At 26.5% G+C, this 14,767-nt stretch overlaps 2 protein-coding genes across 2 annotated transcripts; both read right to left on the bottom strand.

Moving 5' to 3' along the window:
- Positions 1 to 241: 241 nt before the first annotated feature.
- Positions 242 to 4,939, bottom strand: LOC105368406 (DUF1676 domain-containing protein Osi10b). Its single transcript, XM_011507415.1, has 3 exons — positions 4,921 to 4,939; positions 3,785 to 4,302; positions 242 to 459 (listed from the first exon to the last, which is right to left on the bottom strand). Exons 2-3 carry the CDS (start codon positions 4,296 to 4,298, stop codon positions 242 to 244), a joined length of 732 nt encoding a protein of 243 aa, XP_011505717.1. The 5' UTR covers positions 4,299 to 4,302; positions 4,921 to 4,939.
- Positions 4,940 to 6,695: 1,756 nt separating this feature from the next.
- Positions 6,696 to 9,224, bottom strand: Osi9 (DUF1676 domain-containing protein Osi9). The gene is made up of 3 exons (XM_011506852.1): positions 8,764 to 9,224; positions 7,702 to 7,874; positions 6,696 to 7,415 (listed from the first exon to the last, which is right to left on the bottom strand). Exons 1-3 carry the CDS (start codon positions 9,012 to 9,014, stop codon positions 7,105 to 7,107), a joined length of 735 nt encoding a protein of 244 aa, XP_011505154.1. The 5' UTR covers positions 9,015 to 9,224; the 3' UTR covers positions 6,696 to 7,104.
- Between the last annotated feature and the right edge of the window lie 5,543 nt (positions 9,225 to 14,767).

Raw genomic sequence — 14,767 nt, forward strand, 5'->3', positions numbered from 1 at the left:
ATAGTTTAACATCAAGGTTACAAATAAATAAACAAATGAATTACCTAATACGAATAATTAAATAATTCGTATTTTTTATTCTCTAGGGATAGTCACAAACGAAGCATCGATATTTCAATATGTTGTTATGATAATTAAAAAAAAAAAAAAAAAAAAAAAAAAAAAAAAAAAAATGTTTAATCCATGAGAAATTTGAAAGAACATAGCAGATTATATCGACATAATTAATATAATTATATAATTAGAAACCATCAGGCTGGTAGTTCGATGAACTAGGGTAGCGGTTAAAAAGTGAATTCCAACCAATCAATCCAGCTATGAAAAGAGCGACCTTCGTGAGCAGCAAGGCCTTCTTTGTAATGATGATGAGCGCACCGAAGAGCAACGGCAGTAGCGTGGTCAGGTTGAGCTTAAAGCCGAGGAGGAAGGGGAGCAACAACTGTCTCATGAGCAGCTTGCCTGTAAAAGGTAATGCAGAGCAAGTACGTTAGTCCCGGTGTCGTTTGATCATGAACTCGACCTTGAGCTCGACGCCGCCACACGAGAGAACGGTGAAGCGGTCGCTTGTTACGGCCTTGAACTTGACACTTGTTGGTAAGGTTGTCTGCCGTCGGTACGTACGAGCTTCGCCTTGAATTGATCTTGAACTGCGGTGATTATTCTTTCATGTTTCATAATGGAGAACGTCATACGAATCGATGGAATTATAGACGATTAGTTAGATTTATTAAATCGTATGGATTTTACAACGGATAATAATGAAATTATTATTAGCCAGTAAAGCCTGTATGACCTGAGTGTTAATTAATTAATAAATTATAACAAAATTTATATTTTATGATTGCGTCAATTAAAGTGTATTTATGTTTTAATATTATGCAATGATTATGTATTTCTAGTGGTTGAAAGAGCTATCTAGAAAACAATCGTTTCGTTGTAAAAATAAATTAACAGTTCAAATTAAAAGTTTTATAAAAAGAAAAGATAAGATGGAAGATTTTATAAAAGTAAATGTCCAATAACATTGGGTGAATTTAAGATTTGTACAATTTTTCACTATATGCACACATATATAATTAATATTATGTTATTGTAAAGAATAATACAATGAAATTATGGATAAACAATCAATCAATCAATCTTCTTATGCCAACTAAAAAATTTCGATATAAGTAACCCATCTAATAAAATATGGTACTTAATCCTTAACCAAATAATTAAACAATTATATACGCTTGACAACAATTTCGTACGAGTATTAGAAATGAGATTATCAACATAGAATAATTTATTTATTCATGTATTTTATTATATTACTACTAAAAAGATTCCGATTATTGCAAAACTAACGATTAAATATCATTTTTCAATAAAAATTGTTAATTATTAAAAATCCGATATTTATCGTCTTTTGAATTGAATAGAGGATTGAAGAATATTTCTTGAAATTATTAGATTTTTCTAAAACACGGATAAATTTCTAGAAATATTCTTCAATCCTCTATTCAATTCAAAAGACGATAAATATCGGATTTTTAATAATCCGAGATAATAAATAAGTAAATTCATCGCCATTCACGATGGAAATTCAATTATAAATATCTTATGAAAAATATTTTGAAGAGGTATATATGAATTGGTGTATATTATTCTACATTAAATGAATACATAGAAAAATATTATATTTTTATAGTGGAACATATGCCTGTTAAAACATAAATATAAAATAAAATAATAATCAAAATTCGATAACTTTTATAAATATTAGGAACAGATGCATTTGATAATTTGTGCTTATAAAAGAATAACTGTTAACATTAATCAAAACTATTGGGAACAAATATTATAGATGAGTACAGTAGTAGTAGAATTTAACAACAGAAAGTTCTATTGTTATTATAACAACATCTACTTCAATTTTATGTCGATATAATAATTTGCATTAAATAATTTGCATTTAGTATAGAAAATAAAATATTAGTATTATTTATTTTTATTTGCAAATTTTTTTATAACAAATCAGTTTATTTGTCTTGAATCTAAATAATATTTATAAGATTTTATAATATATAATATTATCAAATTTTATTAACATGTAATTTTTTTGTTACTCTATGTTATTTTATTATCATGTTTTTCTGGTTATTTACAAAATGTAAAATATGATTGTCAGCACATCGTTAACAAATATGACAGATCTATTTACATTTATTCCATTATAATAGATAACTATTATTATATACATAATTATTTTCTTTTTAATTATGAGATTATTTCATTCATTCTAAAGGCTTTGTAGAATGTGAAAAGATATGACGTTTTATACTTTTCTTGCGATGAATTTCATAAATTAATTTCATCAATGAAAATATATCATTTGTATTACGAAAATTACGAATTTATCAATGCTTAATGAAATTGTTGGCTAGAGGGAATTTTTATTTACTAATTTATAATAATTCAAATTTGATTAAAGTAATCAGATTAGACTGAAATCATTTTTGCTTAGTAATCTATATTTAATTTATTTACCTTGCGATAAAAACAAAATGATAATATTTAGATTCATTATATTAATTTAAATATAATATAGTAACAAAGGTAATACCATCAATATACTAACATTTATTACCTTTTCATTCATGCCCATATTAGAGTATTAAAAATTTTCAGTACCAGAAAAGAATACACTAAACACAAGATTTTTTCATATTATTTAATGTATTTGTTAATTAAAAAATTTTAATGAATATCGATGATGTCTACCATTTTATAGTAAATAATAATTACATCTTTAGTTCACGTTAAAATTGTTAATAATGGTATAGTATGATTATTATAATAATTAAATATATTAATATCAAAAATGTAATATGAGAATAATTATACAATAATAAGACAATTTCAATAATGCCATGGACGTAAAGTAAAAATATAATAAGTTTCTAAAAACATAAGAAAGTTATTTCTTCAATATATTGATCTATTAATTGATATACATAAACAATATAGTCTTAGAAAGATATTGTATTTTTTCATAATAAATGTAAATTTAGTCCATTATAAAATTTAGTTAGACATATTACGTAACTTAACTGGATCAATATCGCAGTATTATTTGTATTAGAAATTGCTTATAAAATATGTAAATAAGTTCGATGAATTATATAAAAGCATTAAATTAAAAATGAATGAATATGAATCCAATATGAATCCAATCCAATTGAAATCCAATGGGAAAATTAATAAATGAGAAAATAAAGTATCGATAAATTTGATTTTCAATTATTTTCAATTTTCAATATTTTAAAGATGAATATTTATAAACTTTAAAAAAATATAATTACAATTAATCTTAATAATAAATATAATCAAAATTTGTTAACCATTAAAATAATTATTGTTAAGTTGTTTTCAATGCTTGTATAGAATATAATTTTGAATTATCTAAAATCTGAAATATTTAAGTATTGTTGAAAATTGAGAAAAGAATAGAATGAAAAGTTTTAAACCCAAAGTAAAGATAGTGCATAACATTAAAAAAAAAAAAAATCTCAAAAAATATATTTCATTAATATTTCATAACTATAAGTTCATTCTTCATAAATCAGATAAGATTTTTCAACTTGTATATAAAAATTATATATATATATTATACATTTTTATCCTGATTATAAAATTACTATTTCAGTTGGATTTATTAAACAAACATTAATAAATTACGTTTCTCGTTATTATGTAATTTTGATGAAAGATTTTTATCAGTCAAAGTAATATAACTCACCAGTGCCAATTTGTCTATTATTCACATAATGATTCCTTCTCTCATCCATTACGAATTCAAGTAATCCATTGGAAGCCGATAATGTTGGACCTACTCGCATTTGTAATCCCGGATATATATTTCCTAAATCCCACTTAATATTTCTAGATTCTAATAGCTTTGAAGTTGCTTTTATTAAATTTACAATATTGCTTGAATCCTCCTCAAAATTGAGAAAATTGCGACTTTCGGCATCGCTTCGTTCCAGCTTTATATTCCCGAAATCCAGACAATCGTTATCATTCCATGATTGCAAAGTTGTCAAAGCACCTCGATTAAAACATTCAATGGTACCGTAGTTTCGTTCTGCTAAGCAGCTTTGTAAAGCTTCGTTAAATGAACTTGGATCGTCGAATTGTACAACGTGAGATGCTTTACGCTGATTATCGTTATTTGAATTTGGTTCCATCATGATTGTCAAAACATTGTTAGACATCAACATTAAGAAATAAAACCTAATGACAAAATTTTTCATATCACTTCTTATTGAAGGCATATGAAGAATACGTTTATTATTAATAATAGAAATTATGAAGTGCATAAAAATATTTTTGAATTAAATGCACGTAACGAATGGGTTTTTACAAAATATTTGCAGTACTTTAAAATCACTACGATCATTCGAAATTAATTTTCATTTAATGTCAAATTCTGCTGAAATGGATTTATATAATATTTTTATCTATTATATTGTGTGGATAACTTCATACTGATTATATATTTTCAAATAAATATGTTTAAATTTATGTTGAATTTATACACATTTTTTAATGCACGGTAATTTAATTTTTTTTTTTTTCATTCATTCATTTATATTAGAGAAAAATTTATTATTTACTTCACTGCACTATTTTATAGAACTGCTATAACTATTATCGAGTGAATATAAAAACTGCTTAATATTATTTAATTTTTTATATCTTCTTAATTTTTTATATTTTCTTAATTTTATCTTTAATATTTATTTTTCGTTTTATTTTGTAATGTAGTATGTATATTTCATTATTTTTCATTCAATTGAAAATGTCATTATCTGTAATGAATTGCACGATTAATGTAAACTTTTGTTTGCTTTATTGATAATATTATCCAGTTACTTTTATAATGAATAAAAAATATTCACCACACTAGTAAGAAATTTTGTAGAAATTCTGCGGCTACAAAATCTAAAGTGAAACTGCTCTACCTCCAACGAAAGACGCTTACATATATAAACTCGCAGGGCTTTTTCACACGAGGAAATAATAATTGGTTATACTTAGTGGAGCATCTAGTGAAAGTAAAGCCTCACCTTGTCTTTTGTTTCTTTTATCTTCATTTTCTTTTCACAAAGTTATCACTGATGATCTGATGACCCTACTTATGTGGGAAAATACGCCGGATACACAATCAGATCGGATGCTAATTACTAACAATAGAATATACATTTATGTATATGAAATACAATTTTAAGAAAAAAAGTGTAGACTGTGTATATAGTAAAATCTAACATAAATGATGAATACGTAAGATGGAAAAGGAAACTTATTGTCTGTTGCTTTTGAATTATTTTGAATTTATTTTATAATAAAAAAGAAGGTTTCACGTTCTGTAATGTATTTTTTAATTGTTGTTAAGTATTTATAATTCAATTCTTAAATGCAATACTGTGAATTTGTAAAAGGATTAATTAATTCATTGGATATTCGTTGCTCCAAGTAGATTAAGAATAAAAATAAATACAATGAATTTGAGGCCCATTAAATTAAAATTTAATCAAAACAAAAAAAATATTCTACTAAAATGTATAAAATTGAATTAATGTCAAAAAATTGCGAAACATTTGTTAAAACTTGAATTTTTTGAGCTGAGTACTTGCATAACATTAAAATTTAAAAAGTATCATCGTTTTCCAAATTTATAAATAAATTCGTTATTATAGATTACAAGTATAGATATAGTATAAATATAAATTTAAAGTTGATAAATTTAGTGTTTCAACCTCAGATTTTCATTTTATGCGTCACTTAATTTTCCTTTATATATTCAAATTAAGTTAATTCATTAATAACATTGAGTTATTATTACTTCAATTTTTATATAAATATGCGAATGTAGTACTTTCTTCTACTTTTGTAGTACAAGTGTATTGATTATTTAAAAATAATACGAATATTATTTTTGTTATCAAAGATTTGATAAAAATGAAATTTTTAATAAAATTTTTTTAATAAATTTAATAAAATAAAAAGGAAGAGCAATAAAGTTGTTATGTATTTATATAATTTAAATTAATAGAATTCTATATGATTTGTTTCCGTTCTTTAATTGCGAGATATATAATATTTTAAGAAATACAAGGGTAAAAAATACAAATCATTTATAATAAAAACGTATTAAGATTTATTTATAAATAAAACATAAGTTACAACGGTGATCCGATTTTTTCAAATTCGGTTTAAATATAAATAATTATTGTACACAAATAATCTCTATGGCGCATATTTGCGTATGAATGCTGACTAAGGACCAATAAAAAATGTCATGTCCAACATGGAATGATTTCAATGGTCCCGGAGGGATGATGTGAGGCATTAAGCGTGTGATCACTTTAGTTTCGTCTCCATATAAATATTGTTATCCGTTTATTCCTTGAATGATGCATGGTTCAGAAAGTTGGATAATTCTGTTTGTCGATATTAAATAAATTTTATCAGAACGTACACTTATTTCGTAATATTTAAGCTTTCCATTTAAGCGTACGTTTTGTTTATCCTCAAATAGTCCGTTAACAGTCATATGGTAGCCAGTGAAATATATCTTATCAACTTCATTTATGGTATGTCATTAGTAAGTAACAAAAAAAAAAAAAAAAAAAGTAATGAAAATAAAAAAAATGACGAAAATTGTCATGTCTTGAAAAATAATAACAATATATCTGTCATATCAATCCTAGAAAAAAGTCATCTAGAATTAAAAGTATCAGTTCCGTGGCAAATCAACGTTATTGTCAAAGCTTTATCGTCGTCATCATCATTTAAATTATTTTTCTATCTCTAATTATTGCTGTCGTTGTTGTCGACGTTTTTCCAGTCCGTATCATCGGTCAATGTCTTATAAATTTTCCTGTCAATTGTCGAGTGAGTGTCAATGAGAATTTCAAATTTTGAGTTTGTCTGAAACCTGGCCTGATCACACGTTATTGCACAGAACCTCAATGAACGCCCCGAACGAAATACGAGATAAAGGTGTAAAAGGTAGAATTAGGTACATTCTGCAGGACAGTGATGATCAATTTCTTTTTAATTGGTAGTAGGCTTGTGGGCATTGTAGGCAAGCTCAAGTGATCGTGCCCATCCACCACCATGATGTTCCTCGTGGTGGTGGGGAACCTCGTGGGCGACAACCTCATAACTCTGGTGCTTATTACCAAGGAGCTTCTGCAGAGCAATTACGGCGCTGATAATAAGAGCAATTTTACCAATGACGAGGGCCTTGAAGGCAAGGAGAGCTAGACCACCGAGCGCAATTGGAATAAGTGCCGCGGCTTTCAATTTCAAGAGCAGCAGAATAGGTAAAAGAGACTTGACGATCTTCTTCTTCTTGCCACGAGCTAAAAATAGAGGAAAAAAGAAGAAACATTAAATATGCTTCGCAACTTATTCGATAGCTAATCAATTTATTATTATATTATATATATATATATATATATATATATATATGTAATATTTTTTACTGTTTTGTATATTATTATTTTAATAATAATTATTATTTAACTCAAGGGTTTCAGTTTTTCTTTTCTTTTATAAAGCCGAATTCGTAAAAAGCGGCTTAAATTAAAAAATGTTTTAATAATTGATTTAAGATCGCATATGATTCATTGAAACAATAGAATATACCTTCATCGAAGGAGCGGGAGACTTCCTCGGGCACGCTGAGCTCAACCGTGTGAGTTGACAGGAACTTGGCGGTTCTGTCGAGGAGAGCTTCATCCACCGCAGCTTCTCTAGCTTCAGTTTCACTGGGCAGAGACGCCTCAATGTCATTCAGCGACCTTGCATTGTCTGCGCGGCTGAAATGTCAAAAAATATATTTCAATCTTTATTTTCATATATATATATATATATATATATATATATATTTAATATGTATTCGATACTGTAATACATCTGTAATAGGCATGCTTATACGTGTATGCGCGCGCGCGCATGGATGTTTTTGTGGTTGCGTGTGGGTGTTTTTGTGTGTGTGTGTTTGTGCGTGCGTGCGTATGTGTGGATGTTCGTGTGTGCGCGTGGGCGTGCGCGCGCGTGTGCAATTATCCGTTTACTTAAACAATAAAACGAAATAAACTTCGTTATTTTTATCTATTACATATGAAATATCACACCAATCATTATTTCACGTTATTATAAATTATTCTCTACAATGTAATTTATCATACATTGGATCGTTTTACTAAATTAGTAAATACTATAATGTAATTTCATTATTAATTCATTATCGATTAATTAAATATTATAATTGTTTAAATTATTTGTAATTCTTATTCATTGAATATTGCTTTCAGATTGTATTTTAAATTGTCAGATGCAAAATAATTGTACAAGACTATACAAAATAAGTTCAATTAAATTCATAATTGTAATTATATTTCAAATGTTTATTTCAATTTGATAATTATCCTTAAAATTGTTATTATTATTATTATTATTATTATTATTATCCCAAATTATTGTTAAAATTCAACTGTAAACATATGAAAATAAATGCTTAATAAAGTGGTACTCAATTTATTATAGCCTAATGTGATAAAGAGGCAGGTAATTCAATTGGGTATGACTTAAAAATTAAAATCTGCGCGTTTCTTTTAAGATTTTTATTTTCCCTTCTTACTCCAGCCACTTGAAAAAGCACTCGGATTGTCCGTGCATTTGAAAAATGAAGCATCGTAGTCTCACCTGTTGCTCTTTGACTCCTCGTTCTGTACAATTTTGAATCCATCAATAACATCGATCTCGGCCGATCTGGCAGCTCTGTCGACGAATCCGAGCGCCTTAAGCTTCAAACATACAGCAATATCCTGTTCGGCTGTACAGGAGCTATATATATTGTATGCCTGCTCGATAAGGGAGGGCTGCTGTTGCTCCTGAGCTGGTGCCGCAAGGGCGCTGGTCGCTACTAGGGCGAAAACTACGGCGTATTTCAGCATCTTCTGTTCGTCTCTTGACACTTGCAGTCTCGCACCGTTCGGCTACGGAAAACTTCACCAAATTTATATATCCGACCTCGAAGGTACACCCGAACTTTAATCCCTCTTTTTTTTTTTTTTATTATTTTTATCGTCTCCTCGAGAGCGACTCTTCGACTCAAGATATTCGAACGACGACGATGATCGTATCAGTACTGACCGAAAGAATCACGATGCTGGCTTTTATCCCCAAGCGCGAAAGGGGCCCGAGTACGTTTTTGAAATTTTGATGGCCCCCACCATTCGTCCAACTGCTTATTGGTTCTCTCGGACATCCAAGTGAGTTCGCATACACACGGTCACGCATGTGTGTGCATATCCTCTTCGTGTCGCCATACCGGAGCGCTGGTCATCCGCTGCCCGGTTGGATATGTGCCCACCCATAGTGGTGTGTACACAAGAAGCACAGCGCTTCTTCTTTCTTTCCTTACTTTCTTTCTCTCTTCGTTCACCTTTTGCTTCTTTCACGCGCAAGCCACAAGATCCTCTTCTCTTTTTATTCTCTTCGCGCAAGCGCTTCTCTTCTCTCTTAAAAAGAGACGCAATGATGAGATTATCAAGGATGGGACTTGTGAAGAAGAGCAGCGTCGTTCGCTTAAAGACTTCCTTTAAAGAATCTATTACTTGCTAGTCTAACATCGCTTTACCAAGAGCAGTTGAGAAATATTTTCAGTTTTGTTCGGCTATTGTTACGTTTCTTTCAATTGAAATATCATGAATTAAAATTATTCCGAACTTTTTAAATTTCAACAAGTTTTTTTTTTTAATTTAACCTAGATATATATATATATATATATATATATATATATATATGAAAATTTTTAATAATTTACATGAACTAACTATTATAATATCAACGCTTTATAATATCATAATCAAAAGTATATACTATCAACGTTAAAATCTTATATTTTAATAGTTAAAAAAAATGATAATTTAAAAATCTATAGTACTCCATATAAACTTTTTTAGTAAATTTATGACAGTAGAAAACATTTTATATTGAACTACAAATAACACTTTTTAAATAATTATATTTTTCAAACAAAATACTTACGTTTTATTTATACCTAATATTTTTTAAAAAATATTAGATACTTATTATTATGCTTAATTATTATAAAAAATCAATTTACCAATAAATTAATTCTCAAACCTTCTATAATAGTAAAAATCTTTGAGTTCGACATTTTTAAAGTACAATTCATCCTAATTATTAACAAAATAAATAAAAATCATTTATACTAAATATTAAATAATTAAATATTTGCTTAGAAAAATCTTTTATTCAAATACTTATAATATCTAATACAATAAATGCAATGGGAAGTCAGAAAATTATTATTTATTTTAAATTAACTTGTTACATAAAGAAAAGTTAAAAATTTTATGACTACAAAAATGCTGTACATTTTCGAAATCTAAATTCTTCACACATCATTTTCAATAGCTATAATATACACGCCGTTTCAACATACACAAAGAGTAAAACTGTATACACTTGAGTACACATTTTATTTACTCGTGTGAATTTATGCACTTAGCTTCGTATGAAAGTGTTTTTACGATCGATGCATAAGAAGTTGTCGATTATTTTCTCATGCTTCATATCATTTTTCTATATATATATATATAAAATATTGAATAATTATTTAAAAATATCTATCTCAATAATAAATTCTATATAACATAATATCATTAGGACCATTATTTATTAAAACATAGTTAAGAAGTTTGAGAAAAAATTATACTTTATTTGCCAAGATATTATTATAAGAAGGCATTCAGATAATATATAAATTGTATTTAATTATTTATGGGACTTTTTCTATAAATATAATTAACTGTATAAATTATTATTATTAATTTTTTTTTAATTCATCAATTATAACAATCGATAAAAAATATAACTTATTATTATTTATACTACATTTATAGTACAAAACTTAAGAATTAAAAAAAATAAATATCAATTAAATATTTTTAATAGTTCCTTAAAAATCGTCTTTTTAATGATCTAATACTTTACTACCTATGTTAAATAAGAATTAATTTTATAATTCTTAAATTTTTCAATTCTGATGCTCATTAAATATTTTATTTATTGATATAAGTATTAAAGTAATTCATAAGAATAATTAATAAATCCTTGACTAAAATAAGAAAAGCTATTTTTTACATATATTAATTCTTATAACTAGAAAATTTCTCACAAATATATACTGAAATGTGTAATAGTACTAGAAAAAAGGGATTTAGCACAACAATCTATTCAAAGGTAATTATGACGAAAATATTTAACAATATGAAAATGTGCATTTTCTTGTTAAGAAATTATATATGTATATATATATATATATATATATTCAATTACACGTTTCTTCTTATCTTGATGTGCAGTCCTTCAACTCGAAAATTTTTTTTATACGGTTTATATATTCATATCACACGTAAATTTCACTCTTACAATGTTCACTATATTTATTCATACTATTTTTTACAATTTCGTATTTCCCATTGATATTTTTATGTGATTATTATCTTTATTAGTTTTATGGCTATCATTGTATGTTTTTATGTCTTGGGTATAAAAATATATTAAATTGATATTATATATATATATATATATATATATATATATATCTATAATTTCAATTATTACATGTTTTATAAAGTATTAAATTAATATTTTTATAAATTAACTATTCCTAAATCATTTTATCTATAATTTCAAATAGTGAAAAATGAATATAACATATAAATACTATTGTTATCGTAATGCTTGGAATGAAATAATAATAAAAAAAATTTTATTTCATATATTAAATTGTTATCTATAAATTTTTGTTATTGATGATGTTGCTAATATTATCAATAATTTTACGACGAATGTCAAAAGAATAAGGTAAGTAGTGTCATAATGAAATTTCAGTGAACTCGAAACTCCTTTTCTTCTTACTGCTTTTTGGAGCCGCCTTTTCTGTTTTTCTTAAAGGTTCAAGCGATAATCCTAAATTCCAAAGTGTCTGTTATAACTTTCTTCTTCCTCCTTAAATCTCTCTTTCTTCATCTTTGATTCACACACATGCATATGCACAAATAAAATCGTATGTTTTGCTATATGAAATTTAAAGGAAGAAACTTAAGCATCGAACGATTTCATTTTTTTTTTCTCGTAAAAACTATACATATATATTTATATATATGAGTCTGTCTAGATGTTGGCCGAAATTTGGATCTTACGAGATTTATGAATGGAACGGAATGGAAGACGTCTGAATTCCGTGGGTCGTGCCGTATCATATGAAAATATTGAACGGTACAAAGTCGAATGACTCATTTTGATAATTGGCATCCGAACATCAGACTACACAAACTTATTTTAAAAAACTTGATTTTCGGCGCATTAGAAGAGATTAATTTCAAAATGTATGGATGAATACCGTTTTTATTTCTTTTAAGCGAATTCTTCTCTAAATTTACATGAAAATTATAGATGAAACGTGTATTATTATTCATTTGATTCATTTCGAACTGGTCATTTTTTTTACTGACCTATTTTTTATTTATAAACTAGTCAATTAACTTTCAATCGCAATGAATATTTATAAATATTGACAGTATATACTCTGCTCATACAATTTATAATTAATACAATTCGATTTTTTAAACAAAATATTTGCTTATTTATAAATATTATTCAGTGGATTAGATATAACAATAGATGTTTGAATTTATTAAATATTTTTTTAAACAATATTGATGCTATATATGAGTTGGTAAAAATCCAATTATTACTTTTACTAATAATAAATTATGCTAACTACTAGTTAAACTAAAATATTATTTCATTATGTTATTATAATTATTATGGTATTTGATTTTCATCTTAGTTGAAATAATAGCGCATAAACATTAACTTTGAAAAATTGCTAATTTTCTCAAATAATTAAGGCATATAATTTAATTTTTAATGATTGTAAATATACGAGTGTAAAAAAATCATTGTAGAAATTAATTATATAGTGATAAAAAATTTTTTACTTTATCCTATAGGAGTTCAAATTTTATATTACATTTTAAATTCAATTTTTTTCTACAATTTTATTCAATTTCATTAACAAAGCACTTTATTATTATAATTCTTTTAAAGTACATGACCGCCAATATCCTTAATATACCGTTCATAATTTTAAATATTATCCCAGCCATTCTAATAAAAGTAACAGTTCGATGAGTTTATTGAAATTTCATGATGTACAGTTCGCCACGACAAATTATCGAATACTTATAAAGTTGAATTGAGAACAAGCTGGAACCAAAGCGAAAAATCGACTGGTATACTGTTGGTTGATTTTATGGCGACATTCCTCTTGCTTCATTGCCGGTCAAATAAAAGGATATAGCATAGCATCTCAACAGCAGCGTCCGCCAAAGAGTCTGGCCGAGGTAGTCTTCAGTATTCTTTTTGTTGTTTTTAATCTCACACCGCCAGCTCGTTTTTGCCTCTTTATCTTTTTCCTTTTGTGCACGGATCTCATGAGAGCAGCAGTGATTTACGTTAATGAGGGACAAGCAACAACAGTAACAACGCCATCAGTAGTTGGCCCACATTCCAATATAAAGATCTCGCGGAAGGCGCGTTATCCAACTCAGGTCTCACTTTCTGTCGGGACAGTAAGGAGCAATTAGGTAACTTTTGCGCTTGAGCTGACTAAACTTTTCTCTTTCTCTGGCGCTTCATCAATTCCTTTTGTACAAGCTCGATTATTTTTCTTCTTCAACTAATATTTTTCATTTTCCATAAAATAACATAAATATTATCGGTAAATAAAATATACGGCTTAATACCAAAGACTTTTACCATTCAATTATAGGAAATCAAAATTCAATTGTAATTGTTTTAGTTTTATTTATTTATTTATTTATTTATTTTTTTTTTTTTTTTTAGATTCTACTTATTATACACAAACACTTATTTATATGTACATAATTGTACACATAATTTCGGCAACAGTTAATTTTCTTTTATCCAATAAATTTAATCGAATATTATAAAACAAACTTGATAACACTACAGATATAAAATATAATTGTTTCAAAAAATTTATACAGTTTAAATATATGCAGAGAGAGAATATCCGTAACCGTATGATAAAAAAAAATTCAATAGCACTTCTACATGTGGTTTAAATATAATTTTACAATCATGTAATTATTTAATTTTTAATATACTTTTATATAAATTAATAGTTTATTTACGGCATATAAGTACAAATACGTTCTTTGATATAAAATTGTAGAATAATAAATTTTGTCTAAAGTATCAATTATTTAAAATATGGTATATATTATTAGGGTAAATTATTATCATAAAATATAAGTGATATCGAAGAATGAAAACATAAATGATTGCAATTATTTGTAATTCTATTTATTTATTTAACTACCGATTCATACAAATCATATAAATTGATAAAAAATTATTTGCATAATTTAACTGAAATTAGTCAATTAGCTAAATAAAAATGAACAATTAACTGTTTTACGAAACAGATGTATTGTAAAGTTAAATATTTATTTATACATCAGTGTGATAGGCTATTTAACTTTTTAGCCATATAACTTGATATGCCGATTTCATTTATGCCGTCATTATATCTCTATTAGAACTTCGACAAAATTATAATATATTATTGAAAAAATGATGATAA

The sequence above is a fragment of the Ceratosolen solmsi genome, unplaced genomic scaffold, assembly GCF_000503995.2.
Source record: "Ceratosolen solmsi marchali unplaced genomic scaffold, CerSol_1.0 scaffold6, whole genome shotgun sequence".
Classification (NCBI taxonomy): Eukaryota; Metazoa; Arthropoda; class Insecta; order Hymenoptera; family Agaonidae; genus Ceratosolen; species Ceratosolen solmsi.